The 14,157-nt window shown below is 43.9% G+C and overlaps 1 protein-coding gene and 1 long non-coding RNA gene across 2 annotated transcripts in view; one reads left to right on the top strand and one right to left on the bottom strand.

Annotated features, from left to right (window-relative positions):
* INHBA (inhibin subunit beta A) overlaps nt 1-4,055 on the bottom strand; it is a 17,993-nt gene extending 13,938 nt beyond the window's left edge. Inside the window, exons 1-2 of the mRNA XM_004045337.5 lie at nt 3,970-4,055; nt 938-1,467 (exon numbers count right to left, since the gene is read on the bottom strand). Of these exons, the coding sequence (XP_004045385.1) occupies nt 938-1,325 (388 nt within the window). The 5' untranslated portion in view covers nt 1,326-1,467; nt 3,970-4,055. The remainder of the gene's footprint in view (nt 1-937; nt 1,468-3,969) is intronic.
* LOC109027861 (uncharacterized) overlaps nt 1-14,157 on the top strand; it is a 19,290-nt gene extending 5,133 nt beyond the window's left edge. Inside the window, exons 2-3 of the long non-coding RNA XR_002006958.4 lie at nt 11,559-11,743; nt 12,626-14,157. This is a non-coding gene — a long non-coding RNA (uncharacterized lncRNA). The remainder of the gene's footprint in view (nt 1-11,558; nt 11,744-12,625) is intronic.

Genomic DNA, 14,157 nt, shown 5'->3' with positions numbered 1-14,157 from the left:
TCACTTAACTATAAAAATAGCCTGGCTCCAAGTCCATGGGCCCATACTTTTGACAGGTATTGCTATTCAGCAACAGGTTAGTGTGGTCCTGGGCCAACGATTAGAATCTATTTATTAAAGTTCTTCCTCTTAAGGATTGAGTGAGTTCAGCGTAGTATCTGAGAGTACTTTGTCAAGGTTGCGTTCCTTGGCAGAGAGCTCTTAGTAACTTTAGAAAGAACAAAACTGGTTGTTTTATTTATTTATTTTTCTTTCAGAGAGCAAAAGTCAGTGTCCCAAAAGTAACTGCTGGTTCAATGACAACTGTCCCCCAAAGTAGCTCTTCCCTGTCTTGAATGTGGTGCCTGTGCACTTATAGACAGTTTTTAAAGGTAAAAATGACTGTCACTCATAAATATGCCCTGCTTCTCCAATGTGGCCCCAGATTGGACTTTTAAAGGGGAAGGTTTGTTTTAAGAGAGTGACTTCATCTGTCCCATTCCACTCCAATCCTGGCACATTCACCCCTCTACCCTCAATAAAAACTTGGATGGGGTCCGGAAGCCTCCTCTGCTCCCCTAGCACCCGAAAATGCCGCGGCTTTCCTCCGGCTGCTCAGATCTGGTTTCACAGGCAGGGCAAGGCAGCCCCTCACAGTCTGCCTTCCAGCTCAACATTGGCCCCGAGCTTCCTCTCTGTGTGACCGGCTGGGTTTAGTAAGTGTAAGCCAGTCATCTCCAGGCAGAGCTCGACCGAGAATTCCTTTTCTGTAAAGTCCTCTCCCCCTCCCCTGCCTGCCCTCCGTCGGCTAGTCCGCTACCATCACCTAATAACTAATAACCTTCCCAGGCAGTTTCCAGCTGAAGGGAAAAGAAGTTCCTCCCGGGACTGTCAAAGAAATATATTTTACCCTCCCACCCCCCACCCCTCCCCACCCCCTGCCAATGCCAGCACCAACCTGACTCGGCAAACGTGATGATCTCCGAGGTCTGCTCCATAAGTTCATTCATTTCTGCCCTCCTTCCGATGTCATCCTCTATCTCCACATACCCGTTCTCCCCGACTTTGCCCACATGAAGCTTTCTGATCGCGTTCAGAAGCGCCGCCTTGGGCACCGGCTGGGTGACATCGGGTCTCTTCTTCAAGTGCAGCATGTTTAAAATGTGCTTCTTGACGGCCTCCACCATCTCTGGCTGAGAGTTGGGTACATCCTTTGGGAGGGCGGCCAGCGCACAGGACGGACAGTCGGGGGCCGCGCTGTGCCCCTCGGATCCTGGGGTGGGGGAACTCCTCACTATAATCCAGCAACTTGCCAACAGAAATCCTCTCAGCCAAAGCAAGGGCATCCTGGCAGCAAAAGTTGTTGTGATTGCCTTTTTAAAAGGCCCTGCTTTTCCTCCCCCCTCACGCGCAGGTTTTTTTGTGTGTGTGGGTTTTTTTTTTTTTTTTTTGGTTTTTTTTTTTTCCTTCTCCTCTTCAGCAAATTCTCTGGAACAAGAACAAAAAGTTTTCTGTGAAGTTTTGTTTGCAGGTTCCTCTCTGAATGCAGTCAGTGCTGTAGGTTTGTGGCTGTCAGGGAGGAGAGTTCTGACTGTCTCCGAGTAAGAGAGAAGGAAGGAGGGAGGGAGGGAGGGAGGGAGGGAGACAGGGAGGGAGGGAGAGACAGGGTGGGGGGGAGACAGACAGAGACAGAGAGAGAGGATGGGAGGGAGAGAGAGACAGAGAGAGAGGAGAGAGGGAGAGAGAAGAGAGAGGGAAAGAAGGGGGAGAGAGAGGGAGAGAGGGAGGGAAGGAAGGGGGAGAGGGAGAGAGGGAAAGGAAGAGAGAGAGAGAGAGAGAGAGAGAGAACGGATTGGCCCTAAGTAAGTGAGTGAATGGAGAGGGAGGGAGTTTGCTGTGAGTAGGGCTGTGATTAGGGAGGGAGGGACAGCCCGTTTTCTGACAGGCTGCTCTCCTTCTGCTCTTAGCTTCCTCACAGACACCTCTCTTCAAATATCACCATTTTCGGGGGTTCTACTTTCTCTTCTAAAATAAATTATCCTAATTTTGTTCACTATTTTTTTTCTTTCTCTGCCCAGTCTCCTGATTTCACCTTCTTCCTTTTTTGGAGGGGAGAAAAGAAACCCCAAACAAACACAATGTCTCGATCAATAGGGATGACTTGATTGAAAAAGTCTGTTCCCACCGCCCCTCCACCCTGCCAAGCCACAGCCCTAGGTGGTAAAACGCCCACCTGGCCACGTGGTGGGGCAGAGGGTGCAGGGAGGTCCGGTGGACAGGTAGTGGAGGTCAGGGAAGAGGGACTCAGGGGTAACAGAGGGTGCCTGGGCCAGTGGATTGTTCTGGCCTGATGGGATCCAGGAGAGATGGTCCTTTCCCCCCATTCATTCATATTTAAATGTTCAGGTCATCAACACTGGCAGGCGATCTGAGGAGAGCGCAATGGAACTTTTGTTTGGGGTCATATAATACACTCCACTCTTCCCAACTGTGAAATGCAGCAGGGCACTGAAGGACCAGAGGGCAGGCAGCCTGTCACAAGCCCAAGTTCCAGAAGCGCTTTCTCCCCGTCGCGTTCAGCTGCCCCCTTCTGCCGGGGACCCACTCACTCTCACACATTACAGCCTACCACCGCTCGCCGGACTTCACAGATAAAATGCAAAATTCTCTTGGCCTTTCCCACATCCTTTTATGAAAAGAGTGCACTCGTATGACTTGAATAAGTGGTCCTATGGGAAAAGACTCTCTAAAATATATTGGCAAATTATTTTTCTCTGTCATGTGGTAGTTTTTTCAGCTTGCCCCAAGCCTGTCCCGACCAGTGCATTCATAGACAGCCTCCTTGACTGCTTCTTTTTCCCTCAAAGGAACAGTGCAGATTAAATCATCATGGATTTTAGTGTGCACAGAAAAAGAAAAATGTGAATTTTTTAACAATGCCTTTCTAAGGCTTAAAAAAAATTCTTCCCCCTCCCCTCTTTTTCATTTTCTGTCTTATTGCTTTTATCTTCCAGAAGAATCTTTAAGGGGTCCATCTGTTAAAGCGTTCCTTCCCTCTCGGTTTCTTTCCCACACATAAGCCCTCTTGGTTTCTGAAGATACACTCAGCTTATATCTGACACCTAGTGTGTTCATAGCATTACAGTCAAGCAATGCAGTTTAGGTGGAAAGAGTTAATAAATATCATTACTACAAGATAAGATCTGAGTGCAAGGGGAAGAGGGCAAGAAAATTGTGACACTAAGTTATAATTACAGTTTGCACAGGTTAACAATGCTTTCTGAATTATATATACTGTCCCCTTTTCCAAAACAACTATTTGTAAGACTTTTTCTGTTACAAGTAACCTAACACCTTTGGGGTTTCAGCTCCAGAAACATCAATTACTCCACCATTATTGTTAAAACTTTGTCAACATTGCCTAAAAAGCTTCATATTTTTTACGGGGATGGTGAAAGAGAATGTGGGAGGCAGGGGACATTTGTGTTACAATGGTTTTATAAAAAATCTTTGTGCTATAATACTTAACATCATCCACCTATTTGGAGTCACATATACAGTACCCAAAATGTTTTGTAGTTCAATTAAGTTTTACAAGAAAGTCTGAAATACAACCAAAAGTTTAATGGCTCTAAACAACTCAAGAGTCCTAATAGCAGCATTTAGATAAGTGCAACTTATCAATATTTAGATTCTCTCTGCATCTGAGTACGTGTGTGTTCCCTGAATTTACTGTTTGCGAATGTAACTCTTAAAAATAGCTTTCTCTTTGGCATATGTACTTGTATATATGTGCTGAGTGGGTTGTATAAACATATAATCTATTTGCATGCTCTAGGAATATTAAAAGCTGTATTAACCTGCCTGAATAATATAAAAAGGTACACATCACAATGCACATTGGAAATGCCAATTAGTTGTAAAATTCCTCCTAGCTTTCCTATCTTTGAATGTGTAAAGAGCTCAGAAGTAAGAGTTAAAAAGCATTACCTTTCTGGTCCCCACTCTTCCACCAGCCGGCTCTTGTATCATGTGGTAAGAGCTGTCTGAGCTCCTCTTCATGGTATTGGCACTGTGAAGTTTTATACTGTACTACTTATTTGTACACCACACATTGGTACCACTGAAACAGAGGAGGGCTGGGGCTTTGTTTGGGATTGGTTGGAATCAGCATGACATCAGCGGATGACTGGTTTTTCCAGTGTGAGACATTTCATAATTCATTATCTAATGGAAAGCCCTTCCTGGCTTCTGAGACACTACTGGGTGATGCACTGAGCCAGTGAAACCTCTGGCTAGGATTACTCTACCTTTTAGAAAAACATTGGAATCAAATAGATATGTCTCAATGAGTGTGTCCAACTTTCAACTTTTACTACTCGCACACACGTCTCGTTATATTCAGGTTCAGTTTTATGTCTTTACATAAAACATCTGTTACTTCATGAAGTTGCTTCTATTTACAAAGTATTTTATTGTTTCTTTCAGGAAAGAAAATTGGTAGTGTTCTTTATAGGGATTCTAATTTTATATTTTTAAAATAAGCTATTTCATTGAGGAAAAAAATTGGGAAAATCTGTATAATCATATGATGATGGTCTCCCCCCACCCCAACCAACTTACACTATTATTTTACATCTTGAAATTGAATGCCTGCTTCATAAATCAAGAACTTTGGAAACAGTAATTCTCTTTAAGTGAACTTCATAAGTATCCTTCCCAGGTCTTTAGAATCCCATTCTAACTAACCAAACACACACACACACACACACACACACAACAACAACAACAAAAACCCTCATGCATCATTCTTTTTTACCAGAACTTCAACTCCTATAATTTCTAAATTGTTACAAATACAACAGCAGATTAATGAAAAGAAGTGAACACTCCTTGAAATAGGGGTAAAGCTGGTCAGGCTTTTTTTGTGGGGGAGGGGTGTTGGCAAGTCTGGTAAATAACACAGGAGGAAGGGGTCCTCTGACAAGAATGGTGAAGGGTTGTTTGAAGGACTGTAGTTGAAGCATAAGCCCAGTTCTCATGACAAGTTGGATAAAATGTGCAAAATTGGGAGCTAATGAGAGCCATATGACCAGATATGTTGTTTTGTATGCAGGATTTAACATGCATAAAATAAACTTTTCACTGTGCCCACAAGCAAAATATAGAGGCTCTGGCCTCCTGATGTGTGGCTTAAGCAGGTTCCATTAGGACACCAGAAGTTTTCTGTGTAAAAGGGTCTCTCTTGGCTAGATACAGAGAAAGTGTGGGTGCTGAGCTGCATGGGGGTGGGGGAAAGGAGTCTTCTAAGAACTGCATATGCAGAAATGAAGTAGGAAAAAAATCATTAGGTTGTAGAGGAAGAGAGTGAATCTGAGTGGCGAAGACAGAAATAGGATTAATGATGGTGAACTCCAAACCTGCCCCTCAGCTTAGCACTGGGTGAACTCAAACCCTTTATAAGAAAGAAACTTCTCCACCCTTTTTGCTGAGAATTAGTGGAGTCAATGACCTTCAGGGCATCTAAACTCACCCCTGACCCACACATGAACCCTAGTGTCCTGAAAACATCCCCTCCGCCTCCACACAAAGTAGTGTGTGTGTGTGTGTGTGTGTGTGTGTGTAGGTGACGTGGGGTGGGGGTGGGGGGCACAAAACAAACCCAGATCAGATCCCAGTTCCTCTGCTCACTCACCGTGTAAACTCAGGCCTCAGTGTTCCCATCTATAAAATGGGATCCATGATATGAACCTGTGGGGGTCAAGTGCAGCCGTCAGATAATAATAAGTGATACTATTTCTGAGAAGCCTGGTGGCTGTTCTTAAACATGGGTGTCACAGGAATCTGCAGCTCTCTGACCAGAGGAGCCACAACACAAGTGTGACTCTGAAACTCCGCTGGCCATCTGATGCCACCGAGTGCCCACCTGCCAGGTCAGCCTACCAGCCGTGCTGCAACCCCTCTGCAACCACCTGCACCACAGTGGCAATGCCTCCTCGCTCGGTGCAAATCAAGGTGGGGGTGGTGGAGGAAGCAGGCAGGTTAAAATAGCTTCTGTGGAATATTCTAGACTGGGAATCAGCTTTTCCCTGTGGAACGCAAGGGCCCGGGGCACAAGCTGGTCAGCCCAGTCCTGACCAGAATCTCCTTCTCCTTCCTTGGTTTGGTTTCTCTTTCACTTCCCCCTCCCCCGGAGCTTCCCCGCACCCCAGGCCCTTCGGGTCCCGGCTTCTCGGCCCTGCTACTGTACCTTGAGCAGCACCTGCTGGCAGCTTCCAGGGATCACGCCGGAACGCGGCCGCTGCTCGAGCCCAGCTCGCAGGATGCCTGGAGCCAGGGCCAAGCCGGTCTAAGCGGCAGCCTCTATTTTTACCCTGAGCACCAGCAAGGGCAACTTCTTTTAAGAGCAGCTCTTGATTTTTTCCCCCCTCTTGGCAGCTAAAGAATTCAGGGAGGGGAAAAAAAATCACTGTTCAGTGAGTGCAGCTGGGAATCTCTGAACCCAGCCCTCAGTGCCAGGGAGTGAAACCACAGCAAATGTCAGGGAGCGGGACCTGCGGAGGGGCCGGCTGGCTCCCCGCGGACAGAGGCGAGCCGGGAGCGCTCGCGCACCAGCCAACTGCCCCCTTCTGAGTGCGGAGCGCGGTCCTCCAGCGACTGCACTAGCAAAGTGGCCCGCTGCCACCGCGTTATTCACCTAGTGGAGGCGGCCTGATTTACTGGCGACTTCACAAACCCAACTCCACGCTGGAGCATTTGCATGGCTCCGTTCTCGCCTCGAGGAGCAGCCACTAGCGAACCCGGTGGAGCAGCTTGCTGCGAGAAGGAGCCGGGAGGGAAACTGTGGTACCTTATTTTACTGTAATTGCAAAAGGAACGATGTGCCAGAGATTTATATTTAGAAGTTGTATGTTTCTACTTTTATGTAAATGGAGCAATTAGGGCCTGTCTTGCTGCTGCTAACTCCAATGCGTGTGCATTGCTGGGGAGCTGGTGTTTTCAATCACAATTAGTGAGCTGGTCAAAAAACAAAGTTCGTTTAAGGATAAGAGCTCAATTGTGCGAATGGGGGAGAGGCCAGCGTTCGTGTGCCGGCCCGTGGCTTACGGTGACACCTAGCTTAAGGCCACGGCCAACCCTATAGTGGTGTTTACCTGTGGCAGCAGCTGTCCCTGTTCAAAGTTGGCATAGATGAGGAAGCAAGAATGTTCACTTTTCTTCTCAAGCAAACCGTCTGTCCTTCAGCTTTCATCCACGCTATTAATTGGTCTCTTTCCTCACTACTCCTGGAGCAAGGAGACAGGACCAGAAAAGGGAGGGGGGGGGTTGGGGCATTTTTCAGGGCTCTATTATTTTAGCTGCTGCTCACGGATTGCTGTTATTCAGTCAAAAATACAAGCCAGGAGACGCGAACGCCCCAAGCAGGTGACTGGGATGTTGTTCTCTTATTCAGCTGAAATGACACAAGGCTGGGGGTTCAGAGGCACGGACAAGAGTGCTGACGAGTCACGGTGTTTTCTTTCCTTCCTATGAAAAAATCTGTTTCCAAAAAAGCATGATTTCTGGTTCATCCCGTCTGGGAAACCGAACATAAAACGTGACTATGGAGAGAAATCAAAAGGACTCGAGGTGTTCCCAGCAGCTGATGTGTTATTCTGGGGCTCAGGCCGGAAAACGTGGCCTTGTTGGTGAGGGGTGACTCCCTCCAGAGGCAGCTCAGAATCCAGAGAACATGGGCAGGATCCAGAGTACTATTTGCTGCAGGGAGACTGCGAGAGTCTGTGATGAAGGGTCTCATCAAATGGTTTAAATCGAACATGGGATTGGCAAACCCTGCCTGTTTCCTGGACAGCCGCAGCCTGTACATAGCTTGGGCTGAATGTTAGGTAGAAAGATTTGGGACAAAGGAGAATCAGCGTTTCACATTCAAAATTGAACTGGGAAGCTGTTTTGCTTTTAAGTTAAATCAATGAATGAATAGATCGAAACAGAGAGAGAGAGAAAAGCATTAAAAAGTCCCCTGAAATTCATTGAGAACAACAGGGTCAGAAATGGTTAATCTGAAACTTGACTCGTAAGCTTCACATTTCTTTCAGAACCACCAGAATATCCCACAAGGCCTTCTGCTATGTAAGAGCACTCTGTTTTTAGATTATTCGGAAATGCTGCTTTCTGAACCAAGGGAACCCAGATACTAGAACTAAAACAATTAGGGAAAAGAGAAGGAGGAAGAAAACCCAGTAAGTAACTTATTACTCTTCATTCTACAGCAGTGGTTCTCAACTGGGGCGATTTTGCTCCCCGGGGAACATCTGGCCATGTTTGAAGACATTTCGGTTGTTACAGCTGGGAGGGAGGTTCTACTGATCATTAGTGGGTAGGGCCCAGGGATGCTGCTGAATATCCTACCATGCACAGGACAGCCCCCAACAACAAGAAATTACCTGGCCTACAGTGTTCATTGTTCTGCAGTTGAGATACCCTGATTTCATATTATAATTGTAAAGTTTCACCCAACCTTCTCCCTATCCATCTCCAAGAGGCCTTGGAAACCAAGAAAAAAAATTGCAACTCTACAAAATACTAATAATTCAAGTGATTCTGCTTCCTTTTGCATCTTATGTTTTCTGATTACTGGAGACTACAGATACAATGTTCCTCTTGGGCAACCTCGTTGTTCCAACCAACTTTCACGTATGGTCTCAATACATTTTCCTGCTGGCTTTTTGTTCTAACTTAAAGCAGAATCTTGGTGACCAGCAACAAAATGAGACGGGCTGGCCCACACCCAAGTTGTTAGGAGACAAGAGACTCATGCAAAAGAGTAAATGAATAAAGTATTGAGTTGTTCATTTTAGCAATTCAGTATCAGATAAATCCATGCAATAGAGAATTCCCTGAAGAAAAATTCACAAAAGTAGGATTACCATGCCTTTCTCCTAGAGCAAACAAATATGATGTAGCTTGATTTTATTTGTTTAATACCTTAGGGGAATGACATACAATCAATATTCAAAGAGATAAAACAGTGTTTTGCTAAATCCTAATGGCTGTTGCAAGCAACATTATATTCTCCAAACTTCCTTTGTAAAAGGAAGTGGTGTGTCTGTTAAAGGAAGGCCATGCCCTTCCAGGTGTTGCTCTCCTGTGAGGACTGGGGAAACTATTGTGAAGGATTCCATCTCATGGAAAATCGTAAGAGTAATAAACAAGTATTGGTGAAATGCACAAAAGGGAAGTTGCCTGGATGAAACTAGCTTAGAACTGAAATCCTGTTGTCCAGACGTGAGCGCTTACTTCCCTGGTTCATCACTTAGCTCCTGAGTGACATGGGTCATCCAGAAAGGAAAGGGTAGGTCAGAGATCATTTTAAGATGAAGGGACCCATGAGGGGAATGTCTTAGACACTCTGACGCCGTGTCATCTCTTCCAACATGTGAATCACTGTCTCCTCAGGTAAATGGTCATTTTGGAACCAAAGGCCTCAATCAACTTTCAAATGATTCAGAAATGCCTGGACTTCTTCCCAAGAAGTAACCATGTAGTACATGTAAAAAAAAATTCAATATTGAAAGAAATACTCATTTACAACCACTATATAAAAACATATATTGAAAAAAACCCAGACTAACTCAACCTGAAGAAATATGCCCTCAACATTCTTCCTGACCAATATATATTTCAAAATTGTTTATCATGACTCAGTTCTAACCCAATCAGGAAACATCTGCTTCAACAATTTATCTTCCTATCGCCCCAGAAGATTATTAAAAAATACCCCCCAAGGAATGCAGAACAGATTGTTGTAATCATTTTTCTCACCTGGATCCCCTTGGGTAATAAGTTCCATTGGTGACTTGAAGACATGGTGGTTTAGCACGTAGATTCCATTGGACTGATAAGAGAGCAGCAATCTTGATTTGCATCCACTTTTGCCTGTCCACAAAGATCCCCCCACAACCTGTTCCCAAATCGCTGCTTGGAGGGAAAAAGCCTGACAGAAAAGCCTGGGGGCAGTTCTGTGTGTATTTTTTTTTAAATCAGTGAATTGCTGCCTCCCTCGTGTCCTAATAGAGTCCAAAGGTTCTGCCCTCTGTGGGAGCAGCTCCAAGGCATGGGCTGAGTGCCGCTGTTCACGAGTCCTGTGGACTCGCGTGGACACTGGCAGCAGCTCAGCTAGGTGAGTAAATATTTCCAGGTGGCCCACTCTAATTTTAGGAAGGTCAAGTTTGCAAAGGTGAAATAGCAAGTAGGACTTCTGTCACTTTATCAGATTGGAAAAGCAAACTGTAATTAAGCACAATATTCTTACAGAGTTTAAAATGGAATCACTGAATTCTACAACCAGCTTTAAACTTTCAAAAAATAACTTATGGCTACAATCCCTCTTCTACTCATTGAGTTCCTCTTAAAAGATGGAAGAGTATAATGAATGAGGGAGGAGCGTCTATAGTAGAAGGAAAAAAACACTCCAGAAAACCTCTCTCCAAAAGGCCAGGGGTTCATTTGTGATCCCTTAATGAAACAGGGGCGGAAAGCCAACAAGGTAATTTTGGCCAACTCCAACATCACTTAACTATGAGCTGAGAATAATTAAAATGGTGCTCCCTGCAGAAAAGAGTTCACCCAATAAGTTTCCCAAATTTCAAGGAGCTTTTGTTTTATTAGATGCTGTTAGCTTCATGTTAGTCACAGGAAAAAAAAATGCCCACATACACACGCACAACTAAATGTAGTCAGTTTGCTCAGCTGCTGCTGACGTCACTGCTGCCCACTAGGAGTGAGTTACTGTCATAACCCCTCTTTTATTAATCATAGGCTGGAGGAAGCACAAAGTGAGTGACATCATTAGGCAAAGGACCGGCTAACTCATGCTCCAATTTACTCAGCTTTATTATAACATTTCTCGAGTGTCATATGAAAGTGATTACCATTTCACACTTTCCCCATCTGAGCAATCATCCCTAACCTTCAATTCAAATTCCCAGAGAAAAGCTTAGCTTTTCAGATGGAGGTGCATAAAGGCCAAATCTCACTAAGGGTCCTTGTCCCAAGAAGGAATGTCCTCCTCAGAATGCCTTCTTCCTGGGCTTGAAACAGAGGCAGTTTCTAGAACCACTGGATACTAAATAATTCTCCATTGTCTCTGGCCCTGGCGGTGGCCTCTGACTGGAGAAGACCCTGACAGTCCAAATGGGTGCAGCCAAGTGTGGCCTCCCAGTGACCAAGGGCACAGCCACCTCAGTGCTCTGAAGTATGCAAAACACCATTTGAAGATGAGGCAAAAGGTAGTGGTTGAATGTGTGGGTCCTGCAGTCAGAATGACTGGGTTCAAATTTAGGATTCACCACTTTCAAACTGCTGGGCAAATGACTTGGTTCCCCAATTAGTATAATAAATGTGGATAATAATAGCACCCCCTTCATAGATAGGATTGTTGTCAGGGATAGCTGAGTTAGTCATGTGAGCCACATAGAATGTGCTGGTACACAGTCAGTGTTGCTTACTGGTATTATTTCTCTTCCTTTTTTAAAAAAGCTTTATTGGCTGACCTGAACTCCCTGCATCCTATTTTGTAGAGCCTTGGAAAGATGGGCAAATGCTCTGTGACAAGCCACCAGGGTAGACTGGTACTGAAAAGACCCTACTACACACAGGGGCTCTGTCCCTGTCTGGAAAGTTACAAGTCAGCCTACCTCTCTGTGATCTGGTTTCCACACCTACTACTCTTTATCCCATGAGGAGCTTCTGGAAACTAAAAAAGGTACGTAATCAAAACCAAAAGAAGACATTGGTTCAAGGATCCTCAAGAGCTCAGCATCATGTTTCTGTTGTTTCTTTTTGAATAGACAAAATTCTCAGAGTGTTCAGTAGCTACACACACACACACACACACACACACACACACACCCCACACACAAAAGTAGCATCTCCACAATGTTGCATGCATCAGGAAAGCAAATGTTTTTACCGCAGGCTGGGCTATGCCTCATCCTCTTAAACTAGCATCTTGAGGTCTTTGCAGAAGCCATTTTATAGATGTCTACACTCATCCTATTACTTGCATTCTCATCCTGAGGGTATTTTAAGGAGTCAAAATAAAGTTTACTTAGGCGTGTGTGAGAGACAGAATGATAGACCAAAAGAGAAGGCTAGGGCTTCGTAATATTTAGATAATGATGAAACTGAAATGGCTGATGCAGAGTGCAGTAATTATATAGGATACTTTATTATTTGGGTTCACCTTTGCTCAGTAGTGAATTATAAGCACTCTACTAGGTGAGAGGTTTGGCTTCCAAAATGAACAGCTGGCGCAGGATGGAACTGTCAGACCATGTCACATGGTAAATAAAATAATAATACATAGAAACTTTAGGATCTCCTAATTGGAAGCTTCCTTTAGACAACAAAAGATGCCAGGCTATCTGCTGCCCCCTAACTGGTACCATGAAGAACAGCACATAACTTTTTAAGAAGCAAAGTCTGATTCAGGTACAATTAGTTAGTGGCTGAGTCAACCTCTTAAGTTATAGTTGTGAATTTGGCCATTTCCATGAACCTGTTTGTTGCGATTAAGGCAAAGTCATCGGGTAGAGTCTGTTTTGTTTCTGTCTTTTCCTGATGGAGAGGCACTCCTGATTTGCAGCAGCTGCCCAGGTAGAAGAGTGTTGACCAAAGGACACATCACCAACACAGACTGTTAATCATGTGACTAGAGAAAACTCTCATGGTGGCATTCAAATTTCCATATGCTCCTTCTATGGAAATTTCTGAGAGACCCAGAAAAGAAGCGTAACCACGAGGGAAAGTGATTCCTGCAGACCTGAACATTCCAGACTTACCAGGTGATCCAGCTGTCTGTCAGCGGGAAGAGGCTGAGGCGCCCCCTTCTGGTGCATCTGAATAGTAAGAAACCCTGTGTGGAAAGAAACCCTGTAGCAACTGGGCACCTTCTCTGTGATCAGTCCGCTTCCAATACCAAAATTGTTGCTTTTTAAATGACATCCATCCTAAGCTTAAAAAAGATGCATATTATTTGTATAAAATGTGGAAGACGCAGAACAAAAAATGTAAATCACATGTAATCATCCCTTCCAGAAATAATCATTATTAAAATTTCTGTGTATGTGTAAAAAAAAATTGCAATCCTATTGTAATATAATCCTGTATACTGATATTTTTCACCTATCACTGTATGTTGAGCATTTTCAATAGTCAAATTATTTCTTGAAAATATTAATGACTGGGGAGTAACCTTTCAAATAGGTGTGTCTTTATTTTTAAACCAGTCCACAATTATTGTATATTGAAGTCATTTCCCAAATTTTGTAAGTATAACTATTGCATCCATCCTTATATGTATTTAAATGCATCTCTTATTATTTCCTTGAGATAAGTTCCTAGAAGTGGAATCACTGGATTTAAAAATGTGGACATATTTATGCCAGACGCGGTGGGTCATGCCTGTAATCCCAGCACTTTGGGAGACCGAAGCAGGTGGATCACTTGAGGTCAGGAGTTTGAGACCAGCCTGGCCAACATAGTGAAACCCCATCTCTACTAAAATTACAAAAATTAGCCAGGTGTGGTGGTGCACGCCTGTAATCCCAGCTACTCAGGAGGCTGAGGCATAAGAATCACTTGAACTCAGGAGGCGGAGGTTGCAGTGAGCCGAGATGGCACCACTGCGCTCCAGTCTGAGTGACAGAGTAAGACTTCATCTCAAAAATAAATAAATAAAATTAAAATTAAGTAAGATAAATAAAAAATAAAAATGTGGACATATTTAAATCTTCATATATATTACCAAATGCCCTCCTGAAAGTTTTTACCTGTTACATTCCAACCAATAGTGTAAGGGCATGACTCTTTCCCTGTGTTTTGGGATGGATGTTATCAAAGTTCTCTCCCACCCAGGCCAAGTATGGTATATGCTCTGTTTTAATTTGAATTTTTAAATTATTATTTAAAATGGACATTTTGTTGTCCATTTGAACAACTTTCTTTTGAGTCACTGTTCATGTTCTTTGCCCATTGTTTCTCTTTTATTAGTAAGAACCCTATTGTCATTTTTATATTTTAAATAAAATTTCATTGTATATACATTTATGTTATCTATAGTAAAGTATATTTTATTATTAATGAGAACTCTTTTTATATTAAAGATCCTAACCTACT

Source organism: Gorilla gorilla, chromosome 6 (assembly GCF_029281585.2).
Source record: "Gorilla gorilla gorilla isolate KB3781 chromosome 6, NHGRI_mGorGor1-v2.1_pri, whole genome shotgun sequence".
Classification (NCBI taxonomy): domain Eukaryota; kingdom Metazoa; phylum Chordata; class Mammalia; order Primates; family Hominidae; genus Gorilla; species Gorilla gorilla.
This window is presented reverse-complemented; position numbering and strand designations above follow the sequence as displayed.